General features: G+C 45.7%; 1 protein-coding gene across 3 annotated transcripts in view; it reads left to right on the top strand.

Moving 5' to 3' along the window:
- DYNC2H1 (dynein cytoplasmic 2 heavy chain 1) overlaps positions 1-12,519 on the top strand; it is a 3,314,293-nt gene that overhangs the window by 2,860,112 nt on the left and 441,662 nt on the right. For all 3 annotated transcript variants that reach the window (XM_069639013.1, XM_069639012.1, XM_069639011.1), the window contains one exon: positions 839-994. In XM_069639013.1, the coding sequence (XP_069495114.1) occupies positions 839-994 (156 nt within the window). The remainder of the gene's footprint in view (positions 1-838; positions 995-12,519) is intronic.

Here is a 12,519-nt window from a genome sequence, read left to right as displayed (position 1 = left end):
GCTCAAATAACAAAAAAAAAACAAAAGTCCTTTATAACCAAATGAAAGTTTATTAGGGAGATAATGATTCACCCCTGTGTCCCCCTCTTTTGGGCACGGACCCTTCTCAATTGTATCAACAGTTCATATAGGTTGTGGTCTCACCCCTGGGTTGCCCCTCTTCTGGGCGCTGACTTTTCACGTATTTTTCAGGGGATAAAAGCAGAACAAAGGTTATGGGGCGCAACAGGCTGCATATCAACCTACAATGTCAGATTGTCAGTTATGGGCTGTAGCAACACCAAGTGGAACCCTCATGGATCTGCACTATGCCCCCTGGCACCTGAAATTATTCCAGAAGCCAGTTTGACGTTGGCAAAAACATTTATTAGATGGGAAATCTGTGCGAGGAAGGATTCGTCCATCAGAAAGAATTTTTTTTTTAGCAGTACGTTATTTTTTCTTTTCTCCATCATAGCGTTCTAGATCTTTCTTAAGGAAGTAGGGATTTGGATGAATTTTCTAGGTAAACAAGTACACCTGACTCCTTCAGACTTAAATATGCAATTTGACCAAACATAGTTTCACATGAACCATATTTCAGAATTTGACTGTTTAACTAATCAATGTAAAGGGTTGACTTATTTGGAGCTGATTAAAAATAGCGAGGTTGAAAGCTACCGAAAAGAAAGTCACACGATCATATGAAATGATCTGGATGTTTCTTAACATATGTTGTGGTAATGCACCACAATGAGAAAGCTCAACTTCTACAGTACTCTGTTACTATTTCAGTATTACAGCTTTTGGCTAGATGACCGTTTTGTAATTTCATTTAATGTTCTTTTTGTATCCTCAGGCACCACCAGGGCTTAAGAAGAACCTGATGCGCACATATGAATCTTGGACTCCAGAACAGATCAGCAAGAATGGCCTTATGTCTCGGGCACACGCTCTCTTTAGCTTGGCATGGTTCCATGCTGCATGCCAGGAACGGAGGAATTATATCCCTCAGGTAAGCTACCATCAATTTTCTTTTCTTATACAGATGTGATAATATGGGTATAAAGCTGTTTGGTATTATTATCAGCTATTAAAGGATTTACAGTTCCAGAGATGTAAATTGGAGATTACTGGGGTATCAGCAAGACTTATCCTTTTACTCAAGCCCAGAGACCTTATCTCTCCAGCCCTGAAATCTCTACACTGGCTCCCAGTAGCTGCAAGGATCAACTTCAAGACCCTTTGCATTGTCCACAAGGCTTTCTTAGGTTGGGCCCACACTACATCCAACGCTCTCTTCCAAAATACCTTCCTTCTGCAGCCCTTTGCTCAGCTACCTCCAACTCTCTAAGGGTTAGACGCTTCTCTAGGAAGAGAGTGGGGGTAGATCTATCTCCTCTGCAGGTGCCTTCCTCTGGAATGGCCTCCCTACCACTCTCAAACTTGGGCTGGACCACCTGAAGTTCAGGAAGCAGCTCAAAACTTTTCTCTTCTCCTCTGCTTTCACTCTCTCCCTCCCCTGCTGACCTACATGTCTGCTGTACCGACTGGTTGCTTGGCTACCCTCAGTCTCACTGGGTACCAGGCTCTTCCTTGATCAGTCACCCTTGCACTGCCTCCAGACCTACCACACACTAAGGGGCTGTAACTGGTGCCCTACAGTCCCTTGTTCTCCTTGCACTACCCAGAGCCGTGCTGCCCTGGCTGAACTTACTCAGAGCTGTTAGGCAGAATCACATGCAGTACACTTTGGGAACACTACATGCAATTACGACTACAAGTGTAAGTACAATTTCACCTTTGGTACAAGCCTGTACTACACAGTAAAGTGGTAGCGATGGCTGAGCAGCCAGACTTATCTCAAGAGTAAAGTGAGCAGTACAAGAGGTTACACAAAGGACCAACAAATACAGTGGTTCAAACACACACTTACTCAAGGTTTCTTGGTAAAAGAATATACATTTATTTACACAGTCAGTTTGAAAACATTACACTAGCAAGAGCAGCTCAATATCAGATACTAATACACTACACATACACAACCAATAAGTAACTGAACATGTTCAGCTCCCCTGAAGTGGGAGCAAAATGGCACTTCAAATACTTTACAAAGGGGTGAAAAGAGAAGGTTATAAGAACAAACAGCCCAAATACTTTGATAGACAGGGCAAAGGGTTTCAGTAACCTACAACCAGCAATTCAGTTCATAGGCCTGGGCCAAAGTCAGTGGTTCAGAGTCTTTGTATAGGGTAGCATAGGTCTGGTAGTGAACAGTTTAGTCTTTGCCACTGATTTTAGAAGAATTTGGCTAGGCGAAAAGTTTGACGAATGTTTAGGGAAGGACAAGCCTTCGAAGTAGGGAAAATTTCACAAACTTTCTCCGTGGCCGAAAAGATTTCCGGACCGCGTTTGCACAGTACCTTTAAAGTGAAGAAGAGCTGTAGCTGAGGCAGTTGTTCCTGGCAGTTCCAGCAGATCTCGCTGTTCCTGAGCTTCAGTCATGGGGGCAAGAAGGAGGACGTTGGGAGGTTCCTGCACTGCCCAGGGATGAGGCCACAAGCTTGGCAAAACATTGTTTTATGGTGTGAGTGCCTTAAAGTCCACAAGCTGGTTTCCTTACCCCTGGCTATCCGGTTTTCAACAGCACTCTGAAGAAAATTTGACCAGGATGGGGACGGTGTCCAGGTGGATTTCAGAGTTGGTTGTTTCCTCCAAACTCAAGGGAAGAAGTTAACCTTGAAGGGCTTCTCTGTCGATGGATTTTCAGGCAATTTGGACCTGCAGCAGGTCTTCACCGGTCGTCCAGGAGTTGCAGCAGTCCTCTTCCTTTAGCTCGTCTTCAGTTCTTTCATTCCAGTGAACTACTCTGCTTTCCAAGTCCCAGAGACCTGCTTTTAAACAGTTTTCATCCATTCATTCCAGCCTGGCTGTCACTCACACAGCAGGGTGGCTGTCCTTACTGCACAGCCAGCCGGCCAATCACGCCAGAGTGCATTCAGGTCTCCTAGGAGACTAAGCGCAGGGAGTTTCGGGCACCTCCCTCACATCCTGTCCATCCCAGACGCTCAGACACCAGAGGAGGGCTTCAGGACTGAATCCCGCCAAAGGCCAACGAACAAAGGGACCAAACCTGGTTTGGCGTGCAGAGACAAACACAAGAAGGACCTTTCCTGAAAGAAATGGTGAAAAAAAATGACCAGAGTCTGTTTTTACAGATAGGACTTGGGCGCCATATTGAAAAGTATGGCTGACCCACGCTTTAGCTACCGTTGTTCGCGGTTGGGAAAAATCATTGTAGTTTGATCCAAACCACTGTCACCAGCCATTTAAAGTAAGAAAGGATTACATTTGACTGTTACATGAGTGTTTTGACTCAGGGGAAGCTAGGCAACCCCTCCAGCACTCTATAGGAAGATAGTGTGTGCTGGGGCAGTACATTTAAAGAGACTAGTAAAGTCAATTTAACTTTACATGCTCTGGGAGAGGGTAGTCAGGCCCAGACAAGGTATTTAAACCTTGGGAAGTCTGAAAGACATCCCTGTGCCACTGCACTGAAGGTGCTCTGTGACACACAGAAAAAGATGATGCCTATGGAGTTGTTTTAAAACTCCATAACCAAACACAAAAGTAAAACACACATCAAAATACATGGAACAGTGGGAAGAAAAGGCTCACACTCTTCCCAGGTAAAAAAATCAAATCCTAGAAATCCAGCAAAGTTGCTAGGGGTCTCAAAAGGTAAGGGAAATTAGCACATTTTGAGAACTCTCCCTAACAAGCGCATTGCTGCCCTCTTTTCCATACCCTCTCCCTTGCACTCCCACCTCCCTTTCCCTTTGCACTCCCGTTCTCGCACTTGCACGATCTGAATGACACAAGGACTAGTAACATTGTCTTGTCCTCCCTCGCTTCCCTACCTTGTCTTGTTGCGCCTAGAAACACTTGTGTACAGGTGTGTTATAAATGATTTATCATATTATCATATCATATCATATCCACTGGTAAACTTGGCAATTTTATTGATATCTATAGCTGCCTTCATAACCCCTAATTTGGAGGCCGTAGGGGCAGTGATGCCAACGGAATGCAAACTAAATGTTTAAAAATAAATTACCTTATAGAACACATCTGACACCCAGCCACGTTTGATCTTAATTCGTATTGTATACTTTCAGAGGGTTGGCTTGTATTTCATTTTTTTTAGTGCTGCGATACTTGAAATAATGGCGTGACCTAGGAAATAAAAAGTTAAACAAAGATTTATTTTTGATACAGTGCATGCCATCTGGTTAAGCAGAGGGTTGCTGAGCTGTCACAAAGCTTAACCTTCTTTTCAAACTTTATGAATATTAGCTCTGTGACATGCTGCTCGACTGCCCGCCTTTCAGCATGATTGCCGAACTGACGGCCAGACAGAAAGTAACAGTTTTCACTGACTTTTAATAAAGAAGTGCTCAAAGTATAAAGTAAGGTGTCCAGTTAAAGGCTGCTAATGTGTCCTGGAATAATAAGAGGGAATAACCAGTGAGTCCCACCCTAGGGGTTTCCCCCCCTCTGGCTTCAAAGTCTAACACAATCTATTTCAGTGAGTCAGGGTAAAAAAAAAAGTCTTCAAAGTCTTTCCAAGGATCAATAAGAGAAAATCACAATGTATAAAACAAATTCCACCCTTTCAAAGTGGGCATCTTTCCCCTCCCAGTATTGTTGAGATAGGGGGGGTCTTCTCTGACCCTCTGCCTGGATTTCAGGCTTTCCGAGGTTGCAGGCCCACGGTTTTTGGGTACACAGGTGTTTCTAGGGTCCATCAGTGTGTTGCTTCCAAAGGGGTTTTCACAGGTCTCTCTTTATGCTGTGTGGTAAGGACCTCTTGCCAGGCTGGGCCATGGTTGGCCTCTTCGGATTGGTATGCTGAGCCAATGTGGGGTTTAGGAGAAATGTGTGGCCCTACCCTCGCCAACCCACTTCTCCACCTGATGGTCTCTTGTGCTCTTCTCCAGTCTGACTATACCAAGGCTAATCTTTGTGTTACCCAGTGTTGTCATGTTGTCTCATACCTCCACACTCAATATTCTCCCCTGGACTGACCTGGTCCTTTTGAATATCCTTATTTGAATGGATTGTGTCCTCCCAGGATTTCCTAATCTTTCTAGTTTTCCTGCTTTAGCAAATCTCGTATTTATTTTTCTTACTTTAGCAGACCTCTGAGGCATTTTCAACAGCAGTGGGCATCATGCCTCACTGCCCTTTATCCTGAAGACCGAACATGTCTGCACCAGTATAATCAGCTTGCCCCGCTCACAATTCCATTAGTTCCTTTTTTCTACATGCTAAGCATGCTTCTTCCGAACATACTGCTTCACACATCTGAATCTTTTTCTGACGCACTAGATTAAAATCGATTTTCTCTGTAGAATGTTGACAAAACTGTCAGGTTTTAAAAGATGTGAGGATTGGAATGCCAAAATGTTGATAATGGATTCTCACAGAATTTGCCTCTAGTGTCTCGTACCAGACACAAACTAGCCGACTGTGGCTTGCCAATCGATGACACCAAAGGCATTGAAAGAGGGATTATTTAAACTAGCTCTCGGGGGTTCCTCATCCAAATCCCTAGCACTACTCCCTTGAAACAAAAATCGTCCAAGGGTAAAATCTTCCAATGCAACTGAAAAATCCCAGAGCGGCCCAATAAAATGGCTAAAAAACACAGGAAGAGGTTACATTCAATAAGCGACTCCTACTGTTCCTCGTCATCTTCATCCAACACAGAGGGCCTCATTACGAGTCTGGCGGTAACTTTGCCGGTGCTACCGGTGGGTTGCCGCCGACTTGGAACATTTTACCGGCACCTAACTTCCCGGTACCACCGGGACATTACAAGTCCTAGCGGACCGGTAAACTAGGTTCCGATAAATGTTAGTCCCCATTGGACTGGGTTCACGGAAGCACCAGCACCGTTGCTAATGGTGCCGGTGATTCCGTGACGGCTCTGCCTACCGTGGCCACAGCACCCGGCAGGGTCAGATCTGTCAAGCGCAGCAGCTCCGGCAGGCAGACTTGGAGTGTGGCCGTCCGGAAACAATGGTGCTGGTGAGCTTACCAGCACCCTTGTTTTTCCCGGCTGCCACACTCATAATGAGGCCCAGACTCTTTGCCCAACAGGCAGGTACATTTGCCATCAAGGCTGCTTCTGCAAAAAAAGAGAAGAATTTAATCTGAAAATGGGCATGTTTAATAAAGCGTCCCTTTCAGTTTACACCTCTGAACTGAAAATGATGGAACCAACCGCACCCAATAAATCTGGCAATGACTCCAATAAGCACTCATCTTGCATGGCAAAGAGCTCGGCACAAAGTCAACCTCATAGAGTCTTCATGCAGCTTCAACATTGTTGACAGCGCAACTCCTTCAGCATCTTACAAGGTCATGTCAGCCCCCTCCTTGAGGGGGCCTGTCCGGGTCAACGTTGAGATATGCAGGACAGTCAAGGAAAGATTTCATGAGGTTATTCTGGAGTATCTTCGATGATGATGGAGACCAATACTAGTGTGCCAACAGCTGGCTCAATCCACGGTGGAGAGGTAGAGGAGCAGACCTTTTCACTATTTCAGCTGCTTTAATCAGAGAGGAAAAGCCCAAACTCCTCGAAGGCAAAGAAAATGGGCGAGACCAGCCAGAAGTAGAGGTGGAAAGTCCTTTGAATCTTCACCTTCCTCTGTTCCTTCACGTTGTGACCCAATGGTACTGCCAAATTGCCCCCACCTACTCATCGAAATCCTGATCCGCTACTCTAGCAGGAAATTGTTTCCCAGCTGCTGAGGGGCACAATAGAACTGTTGCCTCAAGCAGAAAGGAACCAGGGATGGTATTTCCTTTACTTCCTGTTACCGAAAATGGACAGCGGACTGCAACCCCACTTGGCCGTGAGGCGCTGGAACAAGTTCCTTAGGAAGACCACATTCAAGATGGTAGCATTCTCGCAGACCCTCCAGGCCCAGATCTCCAGGGTTGATTGGTGTCACTCGACCTCCAGGACACTTATTTCATGTGGCCATATACCTCAAGCACAATACGTACCTGAGGCTCGTGATCGGCATTTCCCCCTGCCAGTTTTGGGTTTTATCTTTTGGGCTCATCTCCATCACAGGGTCTTCACCAAGTTGCTGTCCATGGTGGCAGTCAGCCTAAGGAGAGGAGAGATTCACGTCTTCCTTAACCTGTATGTTTGGCTGCTCAGAGGCGGCGCCCCAGAGCAATCTCAGGAGCATCTCAGCCGCACCTGCCACTTCTTGCACAAGCGAGGCATTTCCCTCAATTCCAAGAAGTCCCAAGTGTCACCCTCATTAATATACCAGTACATAGGAGCAGCCCAGAACTCATCCTCGAGGAAGGCTTTTTGTCCTGAGGTCAGAGCTCTGCATATTCAACAGATGGTCACGAAATTGCAGAACGAGTACAGATGGCTTGCCCTGGACTACGTACAGTTGTTGGGTCTCATGGAATCCTGTATTTTTCTGCTGCCGGAGGCCGAAAGATCACAGTGGTCACAGTTCTCAGGCAGCATGACGAACTGCCTCCGTGTCCTGAGCAGGGTTGCACAGGATCTTCTGTGGTCGGCCCGCAGAGAAAACTGGCGGGCGGAACATTTTTTGGCAACCCTGGCCAGAGGTGATTGCAGCTACGAACGCCTTCTTGAAAGGCTGGAGCGCACATCTCATAAATGTGCGGGTTCTGGTCCCCGGCACGGACTAAACTCCATGTAAACCTGTTGAAGCTGAGACCTATCAGACTGCCACTGATGGCCTTTTTGCATTAGTTACAGAGGAAGACTGCACTGACCATAACAGACAACCTAGTGGCCATGCACTATCTCAACAACTGAGGTGGTGTAGGATCACTCCCCCTGTCAAAGGAGGCAATGCAGCTCTGGTTCCGGGTGCTACAGAATGAGATATTTTAGTTTTCACATAGCCTGGATGAAAAACACAATGGCGGACGCCCTGAGCATGCAGCTCTCAGTCTCCCACAAATGGAAGTTGTGCCTGCAAGTGCTTTTGTAGATCCTGACTGTTTGGAAACCCCTCAGGTGGATATGTTTACATCCATTTTCAACAGGAAGTGTGTGCTATTATGCTCCAGGGAATGTCCCCTGAGAGTAGCAGTGAGGGCCATGTTTATGGTGGACTGGAACTTTATAATCCTATATGTGTTCCTGAGGACCACATCATTCCTCTTTTTGGCAGGAGGTTGAGAAGGTTTGGCACAACTATGATACTGATTGCTCCAGATTGGGAAAGGACGACGTGGTACCCAGGCCTTCTGGATATGCCCATTGGCCCTGCACATCGTCTTCCTCAGAAGGTGGACTTACACCCTCACGGCCTGGTTCTCCACCGGAGCATCAACACCCTCCACCTTCACGCTTGGCTACTGAGAGGCAAAGATATAGAGACGTGGACCTCACTCAGGACGCCATGAAGGTGTTTTTTTCAGTCAGAAGGCCGGCAATTAAAGCTCTTTATGTCTGCCGATCAAAGACATTTTGCCGATGGTGGGGAGCCACGGATGTGGATCCTTACCTGTGCAATATACCTATGGTGCTATCTTTTCTTTTACACCTTGCTCAACAGGAATTGCAGGTGACTACAGATAAGAGATATTTGGCTGCGCTCTCCATTTTCAAGCACACACCGGAGCACGGCTCATACGTCACAATGGCAATTGTGCTCTAATTTATAAAAGACTTGTCAAACCCCCCCAAATTCCCTCCTCCAACCACTTTGTGGTGCCGACCTGGGACCTAAATTTAGTACTGACTTACTTATTGGGGGCACCCTTCAATATACTACATTCCTGCCCACTCAGGCCCTTCACAATCAAAATGCTCTGGTTGCGATTACATTTGAACACATTTAACTACAGGCTCTTTCATGTAACGTTCCTGTCAGTCTTTTCAAATGATAAGTTCATGCTCAGTGAATGTCCTACCTTCCTAAGGTGTTATCGCAGTTTCACCTTGCTCAAAATATTTACTTCTACCCTGCTCCTCATCTGTCTAAAGAGGAAGAGAGGCTACATAGGTTGGACCCTAAAAGGGCCTTTAAACTTTACTTCCTGGACCATTTAATTCAGAATAGAGGACCAACTCTTTGTTGGATGCACCGGCCCCAGATTAGGGAAACGAGTGAGAAAATAAACACTGTCAAGATGGATAGTATTGTGCACCATGGCAGGAAAAGACATCCCTGAAGGATTTAGAGCGTACTCCACTAGATGAGTGGCTGACATTTCAGCACTCCAAAAAGGAGTAGCAACTTTTGGACATCTGTCAGTCCGCAACATGGTCTTCACTGCACACTTTTACAAACACTTCTGTCTAGGTACTCTGTGGGGTCACAACACCAGTTTTGGTAGAGTGGTCTTACAAAATGTTTTGGTCTAACATCAAAATGGGAGTTTGCTCTTCCCTCCTCCAAAATCATACTGCCACAGCATCTATCTAAAATGAGGAAACTGTGGGAGGACACAATTCATTAGACAAACAAATTACTTACCTCAGTAATGTTCTTTCTGGTGGCTGGACTCCCCACAGATTCCTCATCACCTTCCCATTTTGCCCATCTAATCAGGAACTCTCTCTTTCAATGTCTCATGCCAAAAAAGGTTTTTGAAAATGTATTCCCAAAAGCTGCTGAGTCTGGAAAAATGATTAAACTGAGGTCATGGGGCGTGGTGCAAGCTACTTACACAGACATCACGTCCGGCCTCGAGGATGAAGCATGCCGAGGGACCTTGACGCCAATGTGGCACGACGCTTCCTGCTGTCAAAACATTTAGATGACTCACATGGGAGGAACATCATTCAGAAAGAACATTACTGAGGTAAGTAATTTGTTCTTCTCTCTACCTATGTGAGCGGTTTACCCTTTTCCCTCCTCCCTCCTGTGGTCTGGTATGCTACCCTCTACAGGCCCTCAGTGTCTCAGTCTCTCTCTCTCTCTCTCTCTCTCTCTCTCTCTTTCTCTCTCGCTCTCTCTCTCTCTCCCTCTCTCTATCTCTTTTTCTTTCTCTCTCGCTCGCTCTCTCTCTCCAATACTCTTCCAAATGTAAGTAATTTCCCTCCTTCTCACGAGCATAATCTCCTCTTTCCCCTTTACTTTCCTCCTTCTCCCTACTCCAAAACTCCAGACAGATCTATTCTCCACCTTCAAAACATCTCCCTCCATCCGCTCTCCAATTGTAGATCCCTTCTACCCCCCGCACACCAATATGGTATCTCTCTCCTCTCTAACAATACCTATCTTGCATTTCACCTAGATGGTATCTTCCGCCTTCTGATCAGAATCGTACTCCTTCCCATTCCTCGCTCTCAACAATGGTCTCTTTCAATGAATTACATCCTCTTTAAGAAACCTGAGGGTAGTCTCCTGAGTAGACTTCGAGAATCCCTTATTCAGGTGGCCAGGGAAGGGCTGGCGCTCTCAGATCCCAACCCTGGGGGCGGACTAGCGAGGTAGGATCACCTGGGTTGGGGAGCCCGGGTTTGTGCTTGGGCGGGAAACACCCCAGGTGAGATGCAGTATTCCATCGGAAAGAGGACAAAGTCTTTGAGGCCTTTATAGGCTGTTCCAACTCAACCTCCTTTCCCCCCAAAGAATCTCCCTTACCCACATCCAGAAACCCCTTGCATCTGGTAAATCCAATAGGAACCCCATGTCAGGTTCCTGGGTAATAGGAGACATTAGGTTAGGTATTATTAGTGTCAATAGTGGTGGCTAGGTAAGGTCAATTGCACTGAAAAGGCATCCCTTAACTTGATTATAATGTCAGCCATCAACTATTGTCCCAGTTCAAGATGGTGGAGTACTTCCTGTTCAGCAGTGATTGGTCATTGGCTACTGTGATGCAGTTTGGAACCTAAGGAAGGGTTCTAAACTGCCTTTCATTCAAGATTAGTTCATGGATGGTCACTGCGCATCAGAGTTCCAGTAAAGTTAAAGACTGAAACTAAAGAAACCTCAGAATATCTGAATTGAATTCATCAGGAAAAAGCCAGAGAAGTTAAAATACAGATAAGTGACTAAAGTTATGCAAAAAACCAAGTTGTGAGAAACTGTTTTCATTTTTCGTTTTAAGTTAACACAAGTTCAGTATTTTGAAAAGTCATTTAATTTAAGATTTGAAGAAGAGTGAAAGACTGTGGCCCTCATTACAACACCGGCGCTAAACCATGGTGCTGTTAGCACCATGGTTGGTGCCGGTGTTGTAACAGGTCCGCCATGGTTCAATGAGGAATTACCACCCCATTCCAAGTTTGGCGGGGCGGTAATTCCCCCATTGAACCATGGCCCTTCCCCATTCCCATTTTCGCCCCATAGAGCTCTATGGGAATGGGGAAGGCGCTAAGTACGGTATCGCAAATTGCGGTACCGTACTTGGCACCAAGGTCCCTTTGCGAGTCCCTACTTTAACGGCTGGTGTGGACCAGCCGATAAGGTCAGGTCCCACAAAGGGACCTCGTAGTAAGACTCTAAGTGTTTAACTGCGCCGCAGCCTTTTATGGCGCCGTTAAACACTTAGCGCCAGGGTCGTAATGAGGCCCTTTATGTTGTTCAACCAATGTAAATACTTTTTGGGAAAAAAAAGAAGTAATTTCAACCCTCTTGTGAATGTTCGTTTTCTGTATGTGCGCGCAGCTTTGAAAAATTGAATGTTAATTGCGCACGACTTGGGCTGGAGAAGGCTTGCAGTGTAGGCAGAGGCGTTCGTAGTGCGTCGCGTGTCGGCCGCGTTTAAGGAAAGGACCTGGTGACGTAAGGCGGCGTGTCCAGGAAGTCCTTGTTTACGTGTAATATGTTTATTCAGCGTCGCGTCTGTGGAAATAGATCAGTGCTGCGGCTCGCGATCATCTGAGAGCACGTTTCCAAGCCATCGGCAGCGTGCGGGCAGATACAAGTAAATATTGAGTGCGCTTTAAATGGGAGTCAGTGATTACCTTGTAACTCGATCCTGAGGTGGCGTGTCCAGAGGCGGCGTGTGGTTCCAACATTTGAAAGCCGAAACGATCATCTGTTTAGCGCAATCCTGTGGCGGTTTGCAACATGAGGTACTGAGTGCGGGCGAGCTCAATAATTTAAATAATATTCAGCTGTGTTCTCAAGATAAGTGAACAGTGAAATATTTATATCTCAAGTCATCCAATACAAAGATAATGAACTCAGTGAACTAAAGACAATTGGTAATCCAGCAGAAGATATTACTTGAACTGATAAATATTGTTAGTGTTGTTCAGCTAGTATTCAAAGGCATTAAATACAAGTTAGATGTAAATATTGAAGATTCAGCATTCCACAGCCACAGAGTTATCACAGAGTTTCTCAGCCAGAAAATGAGAATGAAGAGTAGAAGTAAATTAGAATTGAGCTGTGAAATATAAAGATGTATTCTTTCTAGAGTCTATCAGAAAAGAAACAGAGACTGTCAGGTAACAAAGGGTTTTGGGAAAGTATTTATTGAAGATGGTAGTGAGTATTTCAC

This window comes from Ambystoma mexicanum, chromosome 7q (genome assembly GCF_040938575.1).
Source record: "Ambystoma mexicanum isolate Mex_15411 chromosome 7q, UKY_AmexF1_1, whole genome shotgun sequence".
NCBI lineage: Eukaryota > Metazoa > Chordata > Amphibia > Caudata > Ambystomatidae > Ambystoma > Ambystoma mexicanum.
Note: the sequence above shows the minus strand (reverse complement) of the source record. Positions and strands in the feature narration are given on the sequence as shown.